Genomic DNA, 23,678 nt, shown 5'->3' on the forward strand with positions numbered 1-23,678 from the left:
GAATCAGTTATCCGTTTATGAGCCAGTTAAGGAGCGAGTTAAGACACAGTTTTAGAAGCAGTTAAGAATTAGTTTAAGAAGCAGTTAAGAACCAGTTTAAGAATCAGGTTAAGAAGCACTTGAGAACCAGTTTAAGCAGCAGTTAAGCAGCAGTTAAGCACCAGTTTAAGCAGCAGTTAAGCACCAGTTTAAGCAGCAGCTTCAGAAGCAGTTAGGAATCAGGCTGAGCAAAGCCAGCAGTGTGCAGCTGCCCTGGGATGTCCCTGGAGCGATGGAACTGTTGGACTGGGACAGCCCTCTAGGTCCATCCAACCATCAGCCTAAGGCCACCGTGGCCACTACCCCCTGTGCCCAACTGCCATCTCCAGGCGTTTCTGGAACCCCTCTGAGACCATCCAGCTCCAACCCCCTGCCCTGGGCAGGGGCACCTCCCACCAGCCCAGGTTGCTGCAGGCCTCACCCAGCCTGGCCTGGAAGAGCTGCAGGGATGGAGCAGGGGAGATGCTTTCTGCCAGAGTGATGCTTGAGGAGCATTCAAGGTCCTCTCTTCTGCTGGCAGGGAGCTCTGCTCATGGCCTCCTCTGCTGGCACAAGCAGTAAGAACACAAAGCTTTGCTTGCAGTGCTCAGGAGGGGCAGAGGACATCCACTGCAGCCCAGGAGGAGAAGCTTCTTTGGTGTGAGGCTGCTGGGGGCCTGGGGCAGGCTGCCCAGAGAGGCTGTGGAGTCTCTGGGGACATCCAAGCCCCACCTGGCTGTGTTCTGGGTGCCCTGCCCTGGCAATGGGGGCTGGGCTGGGAGACCTCCAGAGGTCCCTTCCCACCCCTCCACTCTGTGCCTGTGAGCTCAGCTCCTTTGTCCCACTGCAGGAGTGGCTGTCCCACGAGCCTGGAGAGCAGCACCCCCACGAAGGAGCCTCCCAGCTGGGGTCCAGCTGTGCCCACAGCTGTGGGTGGTGCTCAGCCAGGGCAGCCCTGCAGCTGCTGAAGCCCTCAGCTGGTGAGGAGCCTGCCTGGGGAGGCTGGCAGGGAGCAGGGCAGGGAGCAGGGCAGGGCGAGCTCAGCTCCCTCTGCTCTCCCTGCTGCAGCTCTCTGCTTTCCCTGCAGCATCTTACTGCTGGGGCAGGAGGCCAACCTGCAGGCCCCAGAGCAGCAGCAGCAGGAGGCCAGGAGCTGCTCATCCATCCCAAAGCAATTACCTGGAGGTGGCAGGGGGGGAGCAGGAGCAGGGAGGTTCAGCTCAGCCTCTCATCTCCTGCTCTCCACGCTGGGAGTCTCTCTTCTTGACGTGCAGCTTCCTCACCCTGCCAGCCCTGAGCGATGCTGCTGCCTGCTGGGGACAGGGAGAAGCTGCTCCCAGCACAGCCTGCCCTGGGGGAGGCTCCCTCAGGGCATAGTGCCCAAGCAGAGGTGCCCAAGGCTGCAGAGCCTGGTGCTAGCCACAGGGAAAGCTCCCAGGGGCATAGGGCTGGGGGAGAAGAGCAGAGCATGGGGTGGGGAGGGGGAAGTTCCTTCAGCCCTAACAGAAACCTCTCCTCTGCCCTCAGCTGCCCCAAAGCCTGCCCTGCAGTGCCCAGGCTGGAGGGGCAGGCAGGCTGTGCCAGGCTGTGCCAGGCTGGGGACTCAGGGCAGCTTCCCACAGCTCCCAGCAGCATGGCAGGGCAAGGGGGCACTGTTGGAAGGGGGTGGGATCCCTGCTGCTCCTCTTCTCCTCTGGACCCACTGAGCAGAGGGAGCCACTGAGTCCTGTCCCAGCAGGGATGGAGGCTTGCAGCAGCCCCTTGAAGGAGCTCCAGGCCAGGTCTGTGGAGCTCTGTGCCATGGTCCTGTGCTCAGCATGGAGACACAGCCCCCAGGCTGCTGCCTGCTGCAGGTGGGACCCAGAACCTGCACTCAGAGCCAGCCACTTGGAGCCAGCCTGGGGGGCAGCAGAATCTGTCCCTCATGAGCTGCTCCTTCAGCAAAGCAACTTGCTGGGGAGGGAGCTGGGGAGGAGCAGCTGAGGGAGCTGGGGGTGTTCAGCCTGGGGAAGAGGAGGCTGAGGGAGACCTCCTTGCTCTCTGCAGCTCCCTGAGAGGAGGCTGGAGCCGGGGGGGGTTGGGCTCTGCTCCCTAGGAACGAGAGGCAGCACAGGACAAATGGCCTCAAGCTGCAGCAGAGGAGGTTTAGCTTGGCCACAAGGAACAGTTGCTGCCCAGGGCAGTGGTGGAGTCCCCATCCCTGGAGGGGTTTCAAAGCCCTGGAGATGTGGTGCTGAGGGCCATGGCTCAGCACCAGCCTTGGCAGAGGTGGGGCACAGTTGGACTCCACCATCCTGAAGGCCTTCTGCAGCCCACCCCAGCCTGGGGTCCACCTTGCAGACCCTTTCCTTGCCTCAGCCATTTCCCAGCACCTTCCTGCCCGGCAGCATCCTCCTCCTCCCCTCCCCTGGGTGCCCTGCTGGGTGCCAGCCCCAGCTGGCAGGGCAGCTGCTGACTCAGGCAGCGTCCCCCCGCGCCTGGGGCAGGGCTGCAGGCTGCAGTCAGGGCCTCGTGGCTGCCCTGTGCTCATCCCTGCAGATGGGACACAGATTCCATGAGAGAGCCTCAGCTGGGGGCCACGTGGAGAGGGTGAGCAAGCAGCAGCTGCTGCCTGGGGCTCTGCTGGGCTGAGCTGCACCCAGCAGGGAAGGAGGCTCCCGGAGCTGGGTGACCCTTCAGGACACTCAGACAGCACACAGAGAGCCCCCAGCAGCTCAGGGAGGGACAAAGGTCCCCCAGGTGTGCCTGCTTGACACCTCCCAGCTCCCCCTGCCTTGCATCCCCCTCCTGGTTTGATGCTTTCCCACCTGGGAGCTGAGTCTTCAGGAGGAGAAGCTCAGCAGGAGCCAGAAGTGTGCAGCCCAGAGAGCCAAGCAGAGCCTGGGCTGCAGCAAGAGAAGTGTGGCCAGCAGGGCAGGGAGGGGATTCTGCCCCTCTGCTCCACTCTGCTGAGACCACAGCTGCAGCTCTGGGGCCAGTTCTGGAGCCTCTGTGCCTGGGACAGGGAGCCAGCAATGGGCACTGGCAGCACAGAAGGCCAAGGGCAGCTCAGCTGCCAGGGCCCATTGCCAGAGGTGGAGGGAGAGGATCCTGCCCCTTGGTCAGGAGGAGCTCAGTCCCAGCCCTGCATGAGGGTGCTGAGCAGCCACTGGGCAAAGGCTGCAGCCTGCTGCCAGCTTGAGCTCTTGGTGGCTTGGAGGCTTGTTGGTGCCATCTGCAGCCAGCTCTGCCCCTGGCATTGCCCTGGGAGTCGTTCCCCTGGCAGCCAGGGGCTGCTGCTTGGCTCTTGGCCTTGTCCTGCAGGGTGCTGGCCAGAAGGGGACTCAGATGGTGCCTGCTGAGATTCAGCACCAAGGACCAGGGCTCTGCTTCTGAGGGCACCTCAGGAGGGTGCTGTGGACAGCTCAGGAGGGTGCTGGGCACCTCAGGACAGCTGCTGTGGGCAGCTCAGGAGGGTGCTGTGGACAGCTCAGGAGGGTTGCTGTGGGCAGCTCAGGAGGGTTGCTGTGGGCACCTCAGGACAGCTGCTGTGGGCACCTCAGGAGGCCGCTGGGCTGCCCAGAGCGCCAGAAGAGGGCAGTGGAAGCCAACAGACGAGGGACACCTCCCAGCCATGGGCACAGGAGCCAAGCCCAAAGCCCTCCTGTGCCCAGCTGCCCCTTCCCTGGGTGGTATTCCAGCGGCATGGGCAAGAGAAGCTTCCTGAAGGGCTTAGGCTGAGACCTTCCAGATGCCACAGAAACCTTTCTGTCATGGGAAGGACTTCTGAGCACCACCAGCCCAGGCTTTGCTGCTGGGGGTGCAGCCTGCCAGCTGGCAGCCAGTGTGGCAGCACAGGGGCTGGGAGGTGCCCACCCAGATGGCTGCTGGCAGCCTTCACCATCTGAAGGGCCTTGGTGGTTCTCACTCCTGAGTGAGCAGGAGCAGCTCCAGATGCCAGGAGACAGCTGGGCAAGGGCTCAGCCCATGCCAGGGCCCACAGGAGCCACCTCTCACCAAGTGGCTGCCCAGCAGTGCCACCAGCAGTGCCCACCAGCAGCGTGGTCCTGAGCTCCTGGCAGGGCAGGAGCCTCCACCTCACCAAGGGCCTTCCTTCCTCGCACCCTTCCAAGTCACTGCTGCCCAGGGCACAGCTGTGCCAGGCCCAGCAGCATGAACCAAGGTCCTGGCAGCCCTGCCCTGAGTCAGCAGGAGGTGGATGTGGAGGAGGTGGTTGAGGAGGAGGTGGTTCAGGAGATGGTTAAGGAGGAGATGCTTAAGGAGGAAAAGGTTGAGATGGGTCAGGAGGAGGTGGGTCAGGAGGAGATGGGTCAGGGTATTGGTGCCCTCAGTCAAACCAGCCCCTAGGAAGTAAACCCCCAGTGGGCATGAAGCGTGGGGTGGCAGCGCCTCCTGCACAGCTCCTGACTTCCAACCTGGCCTCCTGCAGCACCTCCTGCACAGCTCCTGACCTCCAACCTGGCCTCCTGCAGCACCTCCCAGCTCCTGACCTCCCCCAGCAGGCAGCTTCCTGCCACTTGGTGCTGGGAAGCCCCAGGACCCCTCCCCGTGGGAGCCTTTGCAGCCTGAGCAGCAGCTGAAACTGTGACGGAGAGCAGAGGAGAGCAGATTGCTCCACAGCAGCTCAGCCCCAGCAGCTGGGCAGATGTGCAGGTGCTGCCCAGCCTGCTGACTGCCACCAGGCATGGAGAGGACCTTGGTAGCTCCTTGCCTCTGCCCCAGCTCCTGGGCTGTCCTCTCCTGCTGAGGGGTGCAGGGCAGCAGGGACTGGGGGTCTGCCAGCATCTGGCACGACTCGAAAGCAGCTTCCTCCAGGAGTCAAGTAGCTGCTCCTGCTACTCAACTAGCTGCTCCTGCTACTCAACTAGCTTCCTCCAGGAGTCAACTAGCCTCCCCTACTAGTCAGCTAGCTTATTCTAGGAGTCCACTAGCGTCCTTTACTAGCCAGCTAGCTTCTTCTAGTAGCCAACTAGCTTGCACTAGCTTCACGAACCCCAGCCTCAGGAGCACCCCAGCAGTGGCTGCCCCCAGCCCTGGGCTCTGCTGCAGCTCTGCCCAGAGCCCAGCCCCAGCTCAGACCTCACAGAGTGGTTTGGGCTGGAGAAGCTCTCTGAGCTCATCCAACCACCAACCCAGCCCCACCATGGCCACCAAACCCTGGCCCCAGGTGCCATGGCCACCTCTAGGGCTGGGGACTCCAGCACCTCCCTGGGCAGCCTGTGCCAGTCCCTGACCACTCTCACTTGGCTGTGCCCAGAGCCCAGCCACACACTGCACCTTTGGTGGCCATCAGGTGGGTCTGGGTCTCCTCTGGCTGCAGGGGGGAGATGCACTCAGGGGCCCTCAGCAGAGGGGTCCAGGTGATGCAGACCTTAGGGGCTTGACTTGGCCTCAGGTTGCAGCAGGGGAGGTTCAGGATGGGTGCTGGGGAAAATCTCCTCACCAAAGGTCACCAGGCCCTGGCAGAGGCTGCCCAGGGAGGCTGCCCAGGGAGGGGCTGGAGTCCCCAGCCCTGCAGGTGGGCAAGGAACCTGTGGCCATGGCACCTGTGGCCATGGAGGGGGTGGGGTTGGGCTGGGGTTGGGCTGGGTGAGCTCAGAGGGCATTTCCCACCCAAACCACTCTGTGACTCAGGTCCCTGCTGATGCAGCAACAGAAATTGCTCCAAATACTCCAAGACTTCTCCTTTTATTTTCCTCCTTCTTCTCCCCCCCCCTTTTTTTTTTTCCTAATTCTCCTTCTCCTTTTATTTTCCTTTATTTTCCCTCTTTTGCCTTGTTGGGGTTTTGGGTGCTTTTCTTTTTCCCCTATTCTTTTCCCCCTCCTACTTCCCCCTCCTCCTTCCCCCTCTTTTTATTCTTCTCCCTCTCCTCTTTTCCCTCTCCTATTTTCCCTCTCCCTTTTTCCCTCTCCTCTTTTCCCTCTCCTTTTTTCCCCTCTCCTTTTTCCCCCCCTCCTCTTTTCCCTCTCCTCATTTTCCTCTCCCTTTTTCCCTCTCTTTTTCCTACTTTATCCTCTTTTTTCCTCCTCCTTTTCATTTTGTCTCACTTTTTTTTTTCCTTTTCTCCTCTTTTTTTCTCTCTATTTTTTCCTCCTTTTTTTTCCCCCTCCCCTCTCCTTTCTCTCTCTCTCTTCCCCCCCCCCCCCCCCCCCCCCCCCCCTTCTTTCTCCTACGGGAATTGTTCTAAGTTTGTGTGTCAGGAAGCCCCGAAAGACTCCAGGAGAGGTTGGCCAGCAGCCGCGGGGTGGGTGAAGGAGGCACCCCAGGGAGCGGGCAGAGGGGCGGGCGAAGGGCGCTGGCAGCGGGGTCGCCTCTCCCGAGCCGGGGCCGGGGCCGCCGCCACCCCCCGGACAACAGCGGCCGTCTAAAAATAAGGTTGTTTTCCGCGCCGCTTTTAACGGCGTTAGTCATCGCCCGCGCCCAAAATAGGCCCCGTGCCGCCGTCTCCCCGGGCAGCGGCTGTCAACAAACCGGGGGAGGCGCCGCCGAACGGGAAGCGGAGCAGCGGCCGGGGCGGCGGCACCGGCACCGGGAGCGAGGAGCGGTGGGGCCGAGACAAGGGGGAGGCAACGTCGGGAGAGGGGGGAAGGCCTCGGGCCCCGCGCTGCGCCGGCGGCTTGCGAGGCCCTGGAACGGAGCCACGGTGGTCCGGGCAACGGCATTAAACAGGAGGAAACAGACGGGGGGATTCCGTCATGTCGGCGGGGAGCGGGCGGCGGAGGAGAGTCCTGCCGAGGGGAGCGCGGCTGCCGCGCGCCCCCGCCACGGCCTCCAGGGGAAGGCGCCGGGATCTCCCCCCCTGCCCCCGGGGCAGGCTCCGGGATCTCCCCTCTGTTCCCCGGGAGAGCTCCGGGACCTCCCGCCCTGTCCCTCGGGAGGGCTCCGGGACCTCCTCTCCGCCCCGGCACTGGCAGGAAGCGGCCCCCGCACACCACCGCGGCCGCGCCGTCCGGGGTGGGGAGCTATAGAGCACGACCCCCCACACACACACCCGTAGAGCGAGCGCCCCCTCGCGGTGCCCCGCCGCGCCGGGGACCTCGCTCCGCACCCTCCAGGCGGGGGTCGGGGGGCGCTGGGCTCCGTGCTCGCCACGTCCAGGAGCCCCGCACCGGGTGCCTGAGGGGAGGCCTCAGGGTTGTGTTTCCCTCTTTTGATCCATTTCTCCTTTTTCCCTGTTTCCCCCCTTTTTTACCTATTTTCCCTCTCTCTACCCATTTCCCCCGGTTGTAACCAGTTTTAACCATCGGGAGAAGAGCGCCGCCCTTTGGGGTCCGGGCTTGTGCTTTGCCCACCCGCGGGGGCCGGGCGGTGGGGCGGGGGTGGGGGCCGCTGGTGGGGTGCCCTGGTGGAGCGCATCCCTAGGGACCCGCGGCGGCCTCCCGCTCCCCGGGAGCGCGCAGGGTTCCGTTTCTCCCCGGGTTCGTTTCCAGCCGCGCACGGGCGGCTGTCAGCCCCTAGATTTATGATTTTCTTCTTTTTTTTCCCTGTGGTTTTTTTCACCCTGCACCAGATCTGCTCAAACCCACCCCGACCCTCCCATCCCGACCGGAAAGTACGGTCCCGTCCTGCCAGCGGCGAGGGCAGGGGGAGGACGCACAGGGGAGCGGCGAGACGGAGGGGACGAGGGGAGCGGGGGGTAAAGAAGGACGAGGGGGAAAGGGGCTGGAAGCGGCGTCGGGGGCCCCTCTCGGCAGCCCCCGCCCGGGGACCGAGGTGTCGGGGAGCCGTCGGGGGCCAGGTCGGGGCATGCGGCGGGTGGGAGGGGGGTGAAGGAGGAGTCCCTGCGGGCTGGGAACGTCTCCTATCCGCTCCCCGCCACCAAGTGATAAAGTGCAAGCGTGTTGCTATTTACGGCACACTAATAAATAAAGTTAATAAGGGCCGGGGATAATGAACGCGGGGCGGCGGAGCCCGAGCGCCAGGGGTCTGGTAGCAATTTAGCAGGATGGGATTTTCCTTTCCCTCGCCTGCCAGTGGCTGCTGCTCTTTTCCAAATTTCCAGCGCGGGGGAAGCCTGCGAGTCCCACATAATGATTCCAGCATGCGAGCAGAGCTGCCTCCGAGCGAGGGGCTTTTTTTTCCCCCTCCCCGCTTGCCTCCTTCTCTCCCCCCGTCTCCCCACCTCCCCTTCGCAAGGGGAGCGGCGGTGGGGGCGGCGGGCACCGTGCCCCACGTGGAGGAGAGGGCGGCAGGGACCCGTCGGTGCCCGCCGGTGCCCCGCCGGGTGCCCGCCTCCCGCTGGCCGCGGGGCCCGGCTGACATCACGGGGCCGGGGCGGGGAGAGGGCCCGGGAGGGGAAGGGAGGGAGGGGAAGGGAGGGAGGTGGTGGCGGGGGTGGGGGTGGGGGTGGGGGGGGTGTTTTCCAGCTTTAAAAAGGCGGCGCCGGGCGCGCAGCCCTGCGTCAGAGCCAGGCTGCCCCGCTCCGCATACCCACCCGCCCCCGTGTCCCGCCGCCGGCTGCCGGGCAGCGCCCGCCGGCCCGGCCTGGGCAGTGCTTCCCGCAGTCCCCACGCACACCCTCCCTCCTCTCCATGCCCCGGCCCCGAGGGGGCGGCGGCGGCAAGCTCCGGTACCTCCGCGGCCAGCGCGGTTACCACGCCGGGGGCGGCGCGGCCCCAGCCCCCGGGGCGTGAAGGCAGGCGGAGAAGGAGGGGGAGCCTGGGAGTGGGGGGGGGGGGACACGACACCGAGGGGGCCGGCAGCGGCCTGGGTAGCGGCGGCACCGCCGGGCACCCTCCCGTCGCACCGCCGGGTGGGTGGATGCCAAGCGCTGCCCCGTCGGCCGCCGCGCCGCCGCCGCCGCCGTCGTCGTCGCGGGACGCAACCAGCAGGAGAGAGGGACCGGCGGCGGCCGCCCCGCAGCTCGGAGCCCGCCCGCTCGGCAGCACCATGAAGTCGGCGGAGGAAGGTAACGGACGGCGCGGCGGGGTGGCGGGAGGGAGGGAGGGCGAACGGGCGGGCCGGTGTCCCCCCGGTGTTTCCCCGGCGGCGGCGGCGGCCCGGAGCTCTGCCGGCGGCCGCTTGCCAATAGGTGTCTCCTGCGCCTCTCGCTTCGGTGCTGCTGCCGGTGACCGCTGCCGCTGCCAGCGCCAAAGGGTCCGGGCAGGGCGGAAGGCAGCGAGGCGGCTCGGGGGTCCCCTGCTCAGCCCTGGCTTGGGTTTAAGGGGGGAGGGAGATCAGAACGCACCCTGCAGGCCTTGGGCAAAAGGGGAGCCCCCGAACTCCGGCTGCGCCCCGGCCGAGGCTGTGGGCTCCCCGCCGCCGCCGGCCCGGCTCCGGGGGGCAGCGCTCGCTCCGCGGCCCCGGCGCTCTGTCGCGACTCGTTTCGGTGTCCCGCGGTAACCTCTGTCACGGAAAGCGCACAGCGGCGAAGTTTTTTGGCGAGAGGCGGCGGGCACAGGGCTCGGGAAGCGCTCCGCGGGCAGCTGCCCGGCTCGCCGCTGACAAGGGCAGGCTGGGACTTGAGGCTGGCACCGGCTGCGCCCCCTCCTCCTGCCAGTCGCGACATTTTTGTCCCGCCGGAGCATCGTTCCCCGGCACCGCTCTGCCCACCGGCCGAGCTTTGTCCAGCCTCGCCGTTCCCTGATGGAGCCTTGGCACCGCCGTGCCCGGCGGGGAGACCCTCGCAGCCCCCCCGGGCTGGCAGCGCCGTGCCCGGGCGCTCGGGGCTCGAAGGTATTTCTTTTTTAATGTATTTTTAACAGATGTTTCCCTCCCCCCCCCCCCGCCCGGGGGTCCGGCGCAGCTGACAGGATCCTGCCAAGGCGAAAGCCGTGACGGCGGCTCCGCCGCTTTGGAGGCACGCAAGCACCTTTTTGGGTGAAAGTTAATTAGGTTTTTGGATGGGAGTTAATTAGGTTTTTATTTAATGGAGCTGGCCCAGGCGCCACTGACACGCACGGAGCTGCTAGGGCTGCGGGCTCGGCGTTTCCCCGGGCCTCGGGGGCACCGAGTCGTGAAAATGAAGGGCCAGGGGCAGCTGGCACCGCCGGAGCCCCTCTGGTTTGACCCCGAAACGGTCACTTTGTGTAAAGCCAAACCCTCCTCCCCGTGGCGGTCCTGGGGCCGCCGGTAAGACGTCTCCAAGCCCTCACCCAAGGCTCTTCTCCCTCCCTGTTGATGTCTTTTGTAAGGGACTGGGAAAATGAGGCCAGCCAGAAAGCGTGACCCAATCCAGGAAACACGTCGGGGAGCCCTGTGAGTCAGGACTTGAGGTGCCCCTTAAGTGCCAACCTACAACAATCAAAGCAAATCCTGTCCCTAGCCTGGCCTGGGAAGGAGCCCAGGCCGAGTGCCCTGGTGGCAGGGCCCTTGCTCCTCTGCTGTGGGTGGCAGCAGGGTGCAGAGCTTGGTGCCTCGGAGGTAGGTGGCACAGCCCTTCTGCATCACCCATCTGCTGGGCACGTTGTTGGGCCAGGAGAGCTAGCACAGCTCAGGTTAACTCCAGGAGAGGCTCCCCCGGCAGTGTGGCTGGGCTGGTGGGTGGGTGCCCGGTGGCAGAGGGACGGCCTGGCTGGTGCCTTGCTCCCTGCTGCCCAGTTTCACAGCACTGGTTTGAACTGGGTTGCTGTCTGGCACGCCGCTGCTCTTCCGTCCTCACACGTGGCATTGCTTGGGTTTTACCTCCTGGCACACACTTCCCTGCTCCCTCTCCAAGAGAGGAGGGTGCCAACCATTGGCACTGCCAATATGGCAGCGTCAGACCCAGCCAGCCCCAAACAGCTTGGGACAATTCACCCTGCTCGCAGGTGCCAGGCACGGCAGAGGCCGAGGAGGGAGAGCCAGGGGATGCTTAGAGGGGGAGGGAGCTTCTGCCCCACGGAGGAGATGGGGAGCAGGCAGCAGCAGCCTGGTACAGAGGGGTGGCAGGGGGCTGAGCATGGTGACAGCAAGATGCTGTAGGCCCAGGGTGCCAGGCTCTGCTCTCAGGCCACAGGCAGTGGCACATGCGAGGGCACAGCGGGTCCTGTGAGGGCACAGAGGGTGCCACGAGGGTGCAGTGGGATGTGTGAGGGTGCAGTGGCTCCTGCGAGAGTACAGCAGGACATGCGAGGGTCCAGTGGGTCCCTGGTCCCTCTGTCCCCTCTTCCAGGCTGAGCCAGGTCGCTCCTGGCCTGCTCTGGCACCCCGGGGTGAGCACAGCCCCGGCCAGCCCCATCCGGAGAGGTTCTGCTGCTGCCAAGGCCTTTTGCACACTGGGGTGACTCAGCCTCGGCGCTTCGGGGAAGCTGCTGCGAGCAGGGGGCCGAGGGCAGCCCCCTCTACCTCTGCCCCAAAGCCGATCTAGTGTGCGTTCCCCCCGCCCCCTCGGGGCCAGAGCCCAGCCCGGGGTGCCCGTTCGGGGCTGCCGCTGCCCGCTGGCTCCTGCCAGAGCCGAGAGCGTAGTGTGGCTGCTCCCGGCGACGGGAGGAAAAAGCATCCCGGGCTCTGATGGAAACAAAAACCCAACCTCGGTGTTTTCCTGGCACGGTGCAGCGGAGAGCTGAGCCGGCAGCCTGGAAAATTGGTATTCCCTGAGTTCCGTGAAAGGCAGCGCAGCGTTTTCCATCCCCGCCGAACCCCCCGCACCCGCGGAAGCCCGGCCCGGGGCAGCTGCGGGGCGAGCGGCAGCACAGCCGCTGGAGCGGGAGCTGCCCTGCCTGCCCCGCGGTGCCAACGGGACGGAAGGACAGGAGGAGCGATGTTTGGAATCATCTCCCAGGGGAAGCAGAGGATTCTCCTGCGTCGGGCAGGTTTCAGAGTCAGCTTTGCCAGGGTGCGGGGCCAGCTCATTTCGGCCACGCTGTTGCCTGGAAGGGTGGAAGTCTCCTGCCTGGAGGTGTTTGCAGCCAGGCTGGATGTGGCTGTGAGCAACCTGCTGTGGTGTGAGGTGTCCCTGCCCATGGAAGGGGGTTGGGACTGGCTGAGCCTTGAGCTCCCTTCCAGCCCTGGTAGCTCTGTGATGCTAAGGGTCGGACCCGGTGGCGCCTGGGGACCCTTCCAAGCCGGCAGCCCGGGCTTCACTTCGAAGGGTCTCGTGTTGGCTGCGGGTTGATTTTTAACCCCTACCAGGCAGGAAAGGTGGCAGGCCGGGGGAGCACCGTGCCCACTGCCCAGCACCCCGGGGACCTTTCCGTGCCCTGCACCCCGAGGCAGAGCCGGCGTCCCGAGGTGGGCTTCAAGGAGCTCCGCGTGGCGCCTGGCACTAGTGGGTGCTGCGTGGAAGGCCAATCAATAAGAAATGAAGGCGAAGCCGACGTGGCGCGGTGCAGGCGGGGGGGGACACCCTCGAAAGAAGCCCTGGCGGCCCTCAGGCAAAAGGGCGCCCGGGCCGGTGGTCCCGAAGGAGCCCCCTCCCTGCCGAGGAGCCCCCTACCCCGCGGGGGCCGGGGGTGGGAAGCGCCGCTCCTGCCGCCCTCGTTGCGGCGGCGGCCTGGCACCTGTGCCAGTTAATTCGCGTGGGCGGCCGCTGGGGAGATGCCGCTGCCCGGCTACCCCCGGCCTCCCCATCCCACCCACGGCGAGCCGAGGGGCTGGAGCTCCCCCCCACACACACTCCCCAGTGCCTGGAGCCTCCCGCTCGGAGAGGGGGAAGGGGAGGCAAGCGAGGGGGGCGAGGGGGGGGGGGATTTCCCCTCGGCGAGTAAGTTGCAGAGCCCGGGGCAGCGGCGGAGTGCGGGCACCGAGCTTGTTTGCATCAACCCGGAAACATCAACAGCGGCGAGGAGGAGGGCGCGGGGCGGACCAGAGGCGGTGGCACCGAGATAGGCCGCCCGTCGGGGCCGGGCTCACGTTACCGCCCCAGCCGCCGCCACTGTCCTGTGCCTCGTCGGGACTTAGGTGCAGCCGCGGCCGCCGCTGCCCAGGGAGAGCTCGGCTCGGCTCAGCCCGGCCCGGCGGCAGCAGGTGTTCGGGCGCGACGGGGCAGGCTGGACGGGGCGGGCGGCGGAGGTGGCGGCGGGAGCCATGACTGGCGTGGAGGCCGAGCAGGAGTTTGACTTTGATTTCCTCTTCGAGTTCAAGCACAGCGATGAGGGCGGCGGAGGAGGAGGAGGAGGTCTGTGGCGGTGGCCGGGGCACCCCCGGGGGGTTGCTGGCGGCGGGGATGCGGCGGGGAGCTCGCCGCGGGGCAGCGCGGTTCGGGACCGGGCAAAGGGTGGCCGGGGGTCGGCCCCGCCGCGACGGGAAGAGGCGAGCGGGAGGGAAGCGCTGCCGTGGCAGCACTTGGGTTCGGGTTTTGCAAAGGTTGGGGATTGTTCGAGCTCCTCCCGCCCCCCGCGGTGCCTGCCCGGCCGGGCTGTGCCCTCCGGCTGCGGGTCCCTGGCACAGCCCTCGCCGCCGGCAGACCCGCCGGGGGGACCAGCAGGGCTTTGGTTCGTGCTCGTTACAGGGCTGGGCCAGTTCAAAACCCACTCGTGTGCCCACTGTGAGCTGCAGCGTGTTAGGCTGAGGGTTAATTTGGAGGTCACCCAGGAATCAGACCAACGGGGCTGGCTTTACTGTGGGTCGCGGCGTGCCCAGCCCTGGTGCTGGCTCCAGCTGCCTGTCTTCATCACTTTTCACAATAGCTGAGGCAGAAGGAGGCAAAAAAAGCGTGGAATTGACCCAGAGAAAGTTGTTCCGTGGTGGGAGGCTGGCTGCTGGTAGCTGCTCACCATAAAAAGCTCCCCTGGGAGCAGATGGTTTCAGGCATCCTCAGAGTAAGGCTGGCACCGACTCCGTGCTTCATCTTCTGCCTTTCCCTTGAGGCAGGGACCCCAGCCCCTTGCTGCAGCCCCTTGCTGCCTAGCTCATCCTGCCAGGGTGCAGTGAGGGTGTGCTGCTCCCCTGGCTCATCCTGTCTGGAGCACTAGTCAGTGTCCAAACTGTTGTTAGGAGCCTCTCAGGGTTTAGTTTAATCAAAACACAACAAGAACATGTTGCAGAGCTTCACCCCAAGCTTTGGGCACCTGGGGAGTGGCCTCGGCAAACTGAGTGTCCAGGTGGCAGTGAGGGAAGTCCCCAGCTCCAACAGGCAGCTTGGGAAAGGGTGAATTGAAACACAGAGCGGGAGGTGGCTTCATCTTCACCATGTGAGCTGTCCCCCAGCTGCTGGAGAGATGCCGGCGCTCAGCATTCCCCTGCCCGGCAGCCGAGCAGCAGCTGGTGGTGCCCAGGTCCCGCTGGGGTCAGACCCATTAGCAGCAGCAGCAGCAGCAAGGACTCAAACCTTTGCTCTGTGAAGTGAACCAGAGGGGAAGAGACAAAGAGGAGCCTGTTTGCGTTGTCCCCCCGGTGAAATGTAAGCTGTGGAGATGTGATCCACCAACCAAGGGGTCCAGTTTCATGTCCTACTTACACCCCGGCCTGGGGGGTTGCTGGGGGAGAAGCCTTGCAGAGAGCTGCGCTGCCCTGCCTGGTGCTGGGGTTTGGCTGCAGGGGTTCAGAGCCCTAAGGGAGGTGCCTTGGTGAGGGGAGGTCCTGACGCTGGGGTTTGGCTGCAGGGGTTCTGAGCCCTAAGGGAGGTGCCTTGGTGAGGGGAGGTCCTGACGCTGGGGTTTGGCTGCAGGGGTTCTGAGCCCTAAGGGAGGTGCCTTGGTGAGGGGAGGTCCTGACGCTGGGGTTTGGCTGCAGGGGTTCTGAGCCCTAAGGGAGGTGCCTTGGTGAGGGGAGGTCCTGACGCTGGGGTTTGGCTGCAGGGGTTCTGAGCCCTAAGGGAGGTGCCTTGGTGAGGGGAGGTCCTGACGCTGGGGTTTGGCTGCAGGGGTTCTGAGCCCTAAGGGAGGTGCCTTGGTGAGGGGAGGTCCTGACGCTGGGGTTTGGCTGCAGGGGTTCTGAGCCCTAAGGGAGGTGCCTTGGTGAGGGGAGGTCCTGACGCTGGGGTTTGGCTGCAGGGGTTCTGAGCCCTAAGGGAGGTGCCTTGGTGAGGGGAGGTCCTGGGGAGCTCTGTGTTTGGCTGCAGGGGTTCAGAGCTCTGAGGGAGGTGCCTTGGTGAGGGGAGGTCCTGGGGAGCTCTGTGTTTGGCTGCAGGGGTTCAGAGCTCTGAGGGAGGTGCCTTGGTGAGGGGAGGTCCTGGGGAGCTCTGTGTTTGGCTGCAGGGGTCCAGAGCTCTGAGGGAGGTGCCTTGGTGAGGGGAGGTCCTGGTGCTGGGGTTTGGCTGCAGGGGTCCAGAGCTCTGAGGGAGGTGCCTTGGTGAGGGGAGGTCCTCTGTGGGTGAGGGTGGTGGCAGTGGCTCCATCATCAAGCGTTGCCTCCACAGAATCACAGCTGGGGTTGGAAGGGACCTTTTAAGGTCATCTGAGTCCAAGTACCCTGCAGTCAGCAGAGGTATCTTCAGCTTGATCAGCTCCTCAGAGCCTGGCCCAACCTGACCTTGAGTGTTTCCAGGGATGGGGCATCCACCCCCTCCCTGGGCAGGCAGGGTCAGTGTTTCACCACGTGAAACCCGACTTAAATAACCATATGTGACTGAGGTTTTGGGGGACATGACCTCAATTCTACCAATCTGTGAACCATTCCAGACCACAGGCAGGAGCAATGCCCCCAGCAGCTGTGCTGTGTGGTGCAGGTCCCTGCCCCTGCAGCCCACCCCACCTCCTGCCCCTCAGGGCTGGCACTTTGTTGCTGGGTGACTTGCTGCACCCTGGTGAGGAACAGCAGCACCTTCTGGGTGCTGCCAGGGTGCAGCTGATGAGCTTGGAGCAGGCTGTGCCCGGGGTGTGTGTGTGTGTGTGTGTGGTTTCCCTTTCTGGAGATATTCCAAACCCACCTGGACGTGTTCCTGGGTGAGCTGCTCTGGCAGTAGGGTCGGACTGGATGATCTCTGGAGGTCTTTTCCAGCCCCTGGCACTCTGTGACTGGTGAGCCCAGAAGCTCTGGGGCAGAAAGTGCTGTCTCAGTAGCTGGGGTTGGTGGGGTTGAGCTCACAGCCCCTCCTTGGTCCTGCTCCTGCTCCTGGCTTTGGGGCTCCTCTGTTTGCTGGGCTGGCTTCTGGCCCTCTGCCTGCAGATCCAGCTGAGTGTCTTTGGAAGGCTTTGGGTCTTGCCCTGGTGCTCCTAAGCGCTGGGAGCTGTGCTGGGAGCAGCTGTGGCACACATTGCTTGGGTTTCTTTCTTGGCCCTTTGAAAGCTGACCTCCTAGAAACCTGCATCGTGGCTCTACAAGAGGCCCTTGCCACCTGCATTGGGGGGGCAGGGATAGGGGACCTGTTGCTTGGAGCTTTTGGGGCTCTCTCTTAATTACTAATTAAAACCAAAACACCCCTGGGGTTTCCAGGCCGGGCTGAGCCTTTTACTGCCTCTTGGGCCTGGGCTGCAGATCTGCAGCAAGCTCCAGCCCCTGAGTTTCACCCTCGTGGGGAGCTTGCAGAGGGCTGCTGGGTCCCCAGTGCCCCTCTCACTGGTGCCAGTTGTCCCTGCTGGGCTGACTGAGTTGCTTAAGATCTGCAGGCCCTGGTTCCACTGGCACCACCCTCTCTGCAAAGCCCACCCGGTGGGCACAGGGCTGGGGCAGCCTGTGGAGCCCAGGGTGTTCAGCTGTCTGTGGTGCCCAGCTATGCCATGGCACCAGTGGCATTTACACAAATGCCAGGCCAAGAGGCTGTGGGCAGGGTCTGGGCAGCAGGGCAGTGCCAAGGGCATCACCTCCCTCCGGAGCTGGAGGAGGTGGTGAAAGGGCTGGAGGCTGCCTGGAGGCATCGCTCGGGTCCCCTCTCCGTGCTCACCAGGGCCGTGCCACCCCGGGGGTGGCTTTCTGTTCCCCTGAAGAGCGAGAGGGAAGCTGTGGTGGCTGTGGGGAGGCTGAGTGGCATGGCCATGTGGCAGGGCAGCCACCACAGGGGGCTAATTTTGGAAGGAGGGAAGGCTGATCCGCCCCCCCCCCCGCCCCGCCCCGGGCAGCGCCGTGCCGCCCCGCAGCAGCATTTTCCATGTGCTGCCTCCGCAGCTCCTGCCCTGCCCCGGGGCTGGGCTGCAGCGGGAAGCTGTTCCCGGTGCCCCTGCTTCATCCCTGCCACTCTGCCCTGGCACCCGCTGCCCACAGCAGGCAGGTCTGCGAGGGCAGGGTGCAGAGTGAGGCTTAGAAGGTGCTGCTCACCCTTCCTGGCCGGGCACAGAGCCTGGCAGAGCCGGCGTGGAGCTCTGACAGCACCTCCATTGTTCCCCAGTTTGCCCTGGAGGGGTTGGCATCGGAAAGGGGATCACGGCCAGGGTGGCACCAGAGAGGGCTGAGCTGCTGGCAAACAAGAGCAGGAGAGGAGCTGCTGGGTGAGCAGGAGAGGAGCTGCTGGGTGAGCAGCACCCAGAGGCTCCCTGGCATCTGCAGGGCAGCTGGGCAGCAGGGTGTGTTGGGGGGACCAGTGGCTTCTCCAGCTTGCCATAGAATCCCAGCACTGCCAGGGCTGGAAGGGAGCTCAAGGCTCAGCCAGTGCCAACCCCCTGCCATGGGCAGGGACACCTCACACCAAGCAGGTTGCTCACAGCCACCTCCAGCCTGGCTGCAAACACCTCCAGGCAGGAGGCTTCCACCACCTCCCTGGGCAACCTGTGCCAGGCTCTCACCACCCTCATGGGCAACAACTTCCTGAGCTCTAATCTAACTCTCCCCTCCTCCAGCTTGGATCCATTCCCCCTGCTCCTATCCCTACCCAACACCCTCAAAAGTCCCTCCCCAGCTTTCTTGCAGCTCCCTGCAGATCCTGGAAGGCCACAATTAGGTCTCCCTGGAGCCTTCTCCTCTCCAGCCTGCACAACCCCAGCTCCCTCAGTCTGTCCTCACAGCAGAGCAGCTCCAGCCCTCTGCTCCTCCTCCTGGCCCTTCTCTGGACACCTTCCAGCACCTCCAGTGCCTTCCTGGCACAGAGCTGGCCCCAGAGCTCCAGCTGTGGTCTCAGCAGAGTGGAGCAGTGGGGCAGAGTCCCCTCCCTGGCCCTGCTGGCCACACTTCTCTTGCTGCAGCCCAGGCTCTGCTTGGCTCTCTGGGCTGCAAGTGCTCACTGCTGGCTCCTGCTGAGCTTCTCCTCCCCCAGCACCCCCAAGGCCTTTTCTCCAGGGCTGCTCTCCAGCCAGTCCCTGCCCAGCCTGTGTTGGTGCCTGGCATTGCCCTGAGCCAGCTGCAGGACCTTGCCCTTGCCCTATCCCCAGCCAGACAAGAGGTGGTGGCACTGGGGGGCCATGGCCATGGCCATGGGTGCTTGTGGTGTCCCTGCAGCAGGCTCTGGCACAGGCTGCCCAGGCAGGTGCTGGAGTCTCCAACCCTGGAGATGCTCCAGAAGCCTGTGGCCCTTGGGGACAATGTCCCCACGGTGGGGTTAGGTCAGTGGTTGGATCTCAGAGGGCTTCTCCACCCCAAACCATTCTGTGTTTCCACATCAGAAGGCACAGAGTGGATGGCTCCTGGCCCCTCCACTGCTCAGAACACCAGAGCCACATGGTTGCCCTTGGCTGAGGGCTGCCCAGCTCCTGGCCTGTGGCCCTCCAGAGTGGCAAAGACAGAAAGCTGCAGCCCTGGCATGGGGGAGCAGAGCTGGAGGTGTCCCTTCAGCAGCCCAGCAGTGAGGAAGTCCTACCTCAACACCAGAGAAAGCTTCACTGAGGCTGCTGGAGCCCTGGGGCAGGCTGCCCAGAGAGGCTGTGGAGTCTCTTCTTCTGGAGAGCTTCTAGCCTCAACCTGGCTGTGTTCTGTGTGCCCTGCCCCAGGTGCCCTGCTCCGGCAGGGGGCTCGGGCTGGAGGATCTCCAGAGGTCCCTTCCAACCCTTCCCATTCTCTGGTTTCCTACAGAGAGCTGTGGTGTGCTGGTTCCCGTAGTGCAGCAGGGCTGGAGGCACACAGCGGGCAGCTCCTTCCCTGGCACAAGCCTGACTGTATGCTCCCTGCCCCTTCCCCCCGAGCGTGCCCCCCTGCTGCCACCGCCTCTGTGCAGCCGGAGCCATGCGGTGGGGAGGGCAGAGCCCTGCCTGGAGCTGCAGCTGCACTGGAGCTGCCTTCAGATCCCTCACCTGGCCTCTGCCAGCTGGGCTGCAGGCTAAGTGGTCCCAGAAAGCAGAGCAGCAGGTCGGGAGCTGTGTCTGGTTCCTGGCTCCTCGTTAACTGGAACCAGTTGGAAAGTTGCTGTAATGGAAATCTGGGCTGAGAGTAATTCCTCCAGCAGGACGCAGCCAGCCCTGGGCCTTGCTGCACTCTGACTCCACTTCTCTTCTGGGCTTTCTTTTTACTCTTTTATTGTCTCTCCTGGGTTCTCTGGGGGAGTGTCTTGTATTTGGGTGAGGTTACGGTGTGCTGCAGCTTTCCAGGGGGGAAGGAAGCTGCCTTGCTAAAAGCACATCCCCGGAGCACCCTCTGCAGGCTCTGGGCTTGCTGAGCTTGGAGGGCTTGAAATAGTCCTGGGGAAGGGTTTTTGTAGTGCCAGGATGAGAGGAAAGGCCTGGAGCTGGGAGAGGGCAGGTTGGGACTGGAGAGCAGCAAGGAATTCTTGAGAGTGAGGGTGGTGAGACACTGGCACAGGCTGCACAGGGAGGCTGTGGATCTTCATCCCTGGGGGTGCTCAAGGCCAGGCTGGGTGAGGCCTGGAGCAGCCTGGGTTGGTGGGAGCTGTCCCTGCCCACGGCAGGGGCTTGGAACTGGATGGGCTTGAAGGTTCCTTCCAACCCAAATCATTCTAGGATCCTCCTGCAGCCTGAGGGCTGCTGTGTGCTGGGCTGCAGCCAGAGCAGTGTGGGCAGAGGGCAGGAGAGGGGATCCTGCCCCTGGGCTCTGCTCTGCTCAGACCTCACCTCCAGCCTTGCCTCCAGCTCTGCTGTCCCCAGCAGCAGGCCACAGAGCTGCTGCAGAGAGCCCAGAGCAGGCCACAAGGCTGCTGCCAGGGCTGGAGCAGCTCTGCTGGGAGCACAGGCTGAGGGAGCTGGGGCTGTGCAGCCTGCAGAGGAGAAGGCTCCAGGGGCACCTCAGAGCTGCTGCCAGCACCTGAGGGCATCCTGCAGGAAGGCTGCAGAGGGACTTTGGCTGAGGGGGGCTGGAGCCAGGCCCAGGGGCAATAGTTTGGAGCTGAGACAGAGCAGGCTCAGGCTGCAGCTGAGGAAGAAGTTATTCAGTGCCAGGCTGATGAGGCTCCGGCACAGGCTCTCTCTGTGTCGCTCTGGGGCTCTCTGAGTCCAGCTCAGTCTCCCCCGGGGGCTCTCTGGGTGCAGCTCAGTCTCACCCCTGCTCTCTCTGTGTTTGCCTTGCAGAGCACTATGGCTACCCCCCGGCCAACGTGGGCACCGGGCTGCCCCTGCCCGTCTCGCACCCCTCGCTGCCTGCCCCGTGCCACGGCCTGCAGACGCCCAACCCTCTCATCTCCGCGGTGCCCTCCTCTGCTGCTCACCCCTCGGGCTACGGAGGACACCTGGAGGGCGGCGGCGGAGCCTCCGACTACTACCTGCCGCCGCCCCCCGCGGCCAGGCCGAATGGCGCCCCCCCGGCGCTGGAGAGTCCCCGGATCGAGATCACCTCCTACCTGGGGCTGCACCAGGGCGCCGGCGGCAGCCACTTCTTCCAGGAGGAGGCGGCGGAGGAGGCGCTGCCCGGCGCCAAGCGCTCGCCCTCCACCGCCACCCTGCACCTGCCCAGCATGGAAGCCTACCGGGACCCCTCCTGCCTCAGCCCCGCCAGCAGCCTCTCCTCCCGCAGCTGCAACTCCGAAGCCTCCTCCTACGAGTCCAACTACTCCTATCCCTACGCCTCGCCGCAGACCTCCCCTTGGCAGTCGCCCTGCGTCTCGCCCAAGACCACGGATGCGGAGGGGGAAGGATACCCGCGGGGCATGGCCGCCTGCGGGCTGCTGGGCTCCCCGCGGCACTCGCCCTGCGCCTCGCCCCGCACCAGCGTGACGGAGGAGAGCTGGCTTGGGGCGAGGGGCTGCTCCCGGCCGCCCTCCCCCTGCCACAAGAGGAAGCTGGGGCTGAACGGGCGCCAGGCTTCCTTCTCGCCGCACCGCTCGCCCACGCCGTCGCCGCAGGGCTCGCCGCGGGTCAGCGTCACGGACGACACCTGGCTGGGGGCGGGCGGCGGCCACTACGCCAGCTCGGCCATCGTGGCGGCCATCAACGCCCTCACCACCGACAGCACCCTGGACATGGGCGACGGCATCCCCATCAAGGCCAGGAGGACGGCTCTGGAGCACGGCCCCAGCATGGAGCACGGCCCCGGCGTGGAGCACGGCCCCAGCGTGGAGCACGGCCCCGGGCTGGCTCTCAAGGCGGAGCCGGCGGCCGAGGAGCACCAGGCAGCCGCCGCCGCCTCGCCCGTCGCGGACCTCTCCCCCGAAGACTTCTCTGGCTTCCAGCACATCAGGAAAGGCAACTTCTGCGAGCAGTACCTGGCCGTGCCCCAGCATCCCTACCAGTGGGCCAAGCCCAAGGCGCTGTCCCCGGCGTCCTACGTGAGGTGAGCAGCGCTGGGGTGGCTCCAGTCACGGAGCCACAGCACTGCCAGGGCTGGAAGGGACCCCAAGGCTCAGCCAGTCCCAACCCCCTGCCATGGGCAGGGACACCTCACACCACAGCAGGTTACTCACAGCCACATCCAGCCTGGCTGCAAACACCTCCAGGCAGGAGGCTTCCACCACCTCCCTGGGCAGCCTGTGCCAGGCTCTCACCACCCTCATGGGCAGCAATTTCTTCCTCACATCCAGTCTGACCTTACCCAAGCATAGAATCTTCCAAGCACATAACCATAGCGTTACTGAGGCTGGAAAAGACCTCTGTGGTCATCAAGCCCAGCCTGTGACCCAGCACCACCACATCAGCTAAACCATGGCCACCAAATGCAAAGCCAAGCTTTTCCTAAAGCCGCCCCAGGGATGGTGACTCCACCACCCCCCTGGGCAGTCCATCCCAGTGTCTGATTCCCCGTTCTGTGAGGAGCTGCTTCTTAACATCCAACCTAAGCTCCCCCTGGCACAGCTTCAGGCCATGCCCTCTCCTGCTGTCACAAGTTGCCTGGGAGCAGAGCCTGGCCCTCACCTGACTACAGCTTCCTTTCAGGTAGTTGTGGAGAGTGATGAGGTCACCCCTAAGGCTCCTCCAAGTTCAACAACTCTTAAGGTCTTTGAGTCTATCTCCACTGCTTGATTGCTTCTCCTCCTGCTTCGCTGTGAGGCTCCCAGAGGCCTGGAGCAGGCTGCCCAGAGAGGTTGTGAAGCCTCCTTCTCTGGAGCCTTCCCAGCCCTGTCTGGATGTGTTCTGTGTGGATTCTCTGCTCCTGCTCTGGCAGGGGGCTGGCACTGGAAGACCTCCAGAGGTCCCTTCCAACCCCTAACATCCTCTGCTCTGTGATCCTTCCCCTTCCTGCCTCTGCTTCTCACCACATCTTCTCATCCACTCATCCCAACCTGTGGTGTCATGAGCAGAGCCTTGGGAAGGGTCAGCTCAGCAGCCCCAGTGCAGTGCCAGCTGTGCCAGGCTCACCAGCATAGTGCCCAGTCTCAGCCAAAGAGCAGAGGTGCAGAGCCCAAGCCCCAGCACCACACCCCCCACCCCCCTCCTGTGCCTCTCTTTTTCCCCTCAGTGTTTTGGGTTTTTTCCACTGTCTGGGGCTGGTGCAAAGCTGTTTCCTGGCTCTCAAGGTGTTTCCACCTGATGTCATCCCTGGTGCTGGGGGGGCTGGTGGGAAGCTGACCCCCCTGCAGGGTGATTGCTGAGAGGGTGGTTGCCAGCCAGAGGGGCAGGGCCATGCTTCCTGCCAGGCACGGCACCCCTGGGGTGCTCCACGGGGAGGCGCTGGGCAGGGACGTCAGCAGGGTCAGGACCCTCCCAGGGGCAGCGATGTTGTTGTGAGCCCTTCCCCACCCCTCCCTCTCCCCCCGGCTGGGGCAGGATCTGTCACGGCAGAGCTGGGGTCCTTTGTTTCCCTTCCTGTCCTGTCACACATCTGCTCCCCTTCAAACGGGAGGGCTGCAGGGTTGGCTTCCAGCAGACAGCTCCAGAGCCTCCCTCCGGCCACCAGCTGGAGATAAGCAGAGCTGGTTGCCTGCTCTGCCTCTTCCTGCCTCGGTGGGACAAATTCCATCAGCAGCCAGCATGCCCTGGAAAAATCCCCCAGGCCTTTCTCTCCTGCTCCTGCGTCCCCACCTCTGTGGGGACACAACAGCCCCTGGCCAGGAGCCACCTCCCTCCCTGGGGCCGGAGGGTGGACAGCAGCCTGGGGGGGAGGCGGCTGGCTGGGTGGTGCTGCTGGCAGAAGTGATGGCTCCCGTGTGTTGTGAGCAAAGCTCAGCCTGCTCCTCGCTCCCAGGAGGACACCGAGGGCTGGAGTAGGGCCAGGGAAGGGCAACCAGGCTGGGGAAGGGTCTGGAGAGCAGGGCTGGGGAGGAGCAGCTGAGGGAGCTGGGGGTGTGCAGTGTGGAGGAGAGGAGGCTGAGGGAGACCTCCTTGCTCTCTGCAGCTCCCTGAGGGGAGGCTGGAGCCAGCTGGGGGTTGGGCTCTTCCTAATAACAAGTGATAAAAGGAGAGGAAATGGCCTCAAGCTGCACCAGGGGAGGTTGAGGTTGCAGAGGAGGAGAAATTTCTTTGCTGCAGGAGTGGTCAGGGACTGGCAGAGGCTGCCCAGGGGGGTGGTGGAGTCCCCATCCCTGGAGCTGTTCAAGGAACCTGTGGCCATGGCACCTGGGGCCATGGTTTGGTGACCATGGTGGGGTTGGGTTGGTGTTGGGCTGGATGAGCTCAGA

General features: G+C 64.6%; 1 protein-coding gene across 5 annotated transcripts in view; it reads left to right on the forward strand.

The window, feature by feature from the left end:
• Positions 1-8,700: 8,700 nt before the first annotated feature.
• Positions 8,701-23,678, forward strand: part of NFATC1 (nuclear factor of activated T cells 1) — a 65,623-nt gene continuing 50,645 nt past the window's right edge. For 4 of the 5 annotated variants that reach the window (XM_068167706.1, XM_068167708.1, XM_068167710.1 and 1 more), the window contains exons 1-2: positions 8,701-8,927; positions 20,200-21,397. In XM_068167706.1, coding sequence (XP_068023807.1) covers positions 8,780-8,927; positions 20,200-21,397 — 1,346 coding nt within the window. In that variant the 5' untranslated portion in view covers positions 8,701-8,779. Of the gene's footprint in view, positions 8,928-12,883; positions 13,056-20,199; positions 21,398-23,678 lie in introns of those variants that run through there. The other variant, XM_068167707.1, reaches the window with a different exon arrangement.

The sequence above is a fragment of the Melanerpes formicivorus genome, unplaced genomic scaffold (genome assembly GCF_026170545.1).
Source record: "Melanerpes formicivorus ecotype bairdi unplaced genomic scaffold, bMelFor1.0.p_v2 SCAF_122, whole genome shotgun sequence".
In the NCBI taxonomy this organism is placed as follows: domain Eukaryota; kingdom Metazoa; phylum Chordata; class Aves; order Piciformes; family Picidae; genus Melanerpes; species Melanerpes formicivorus.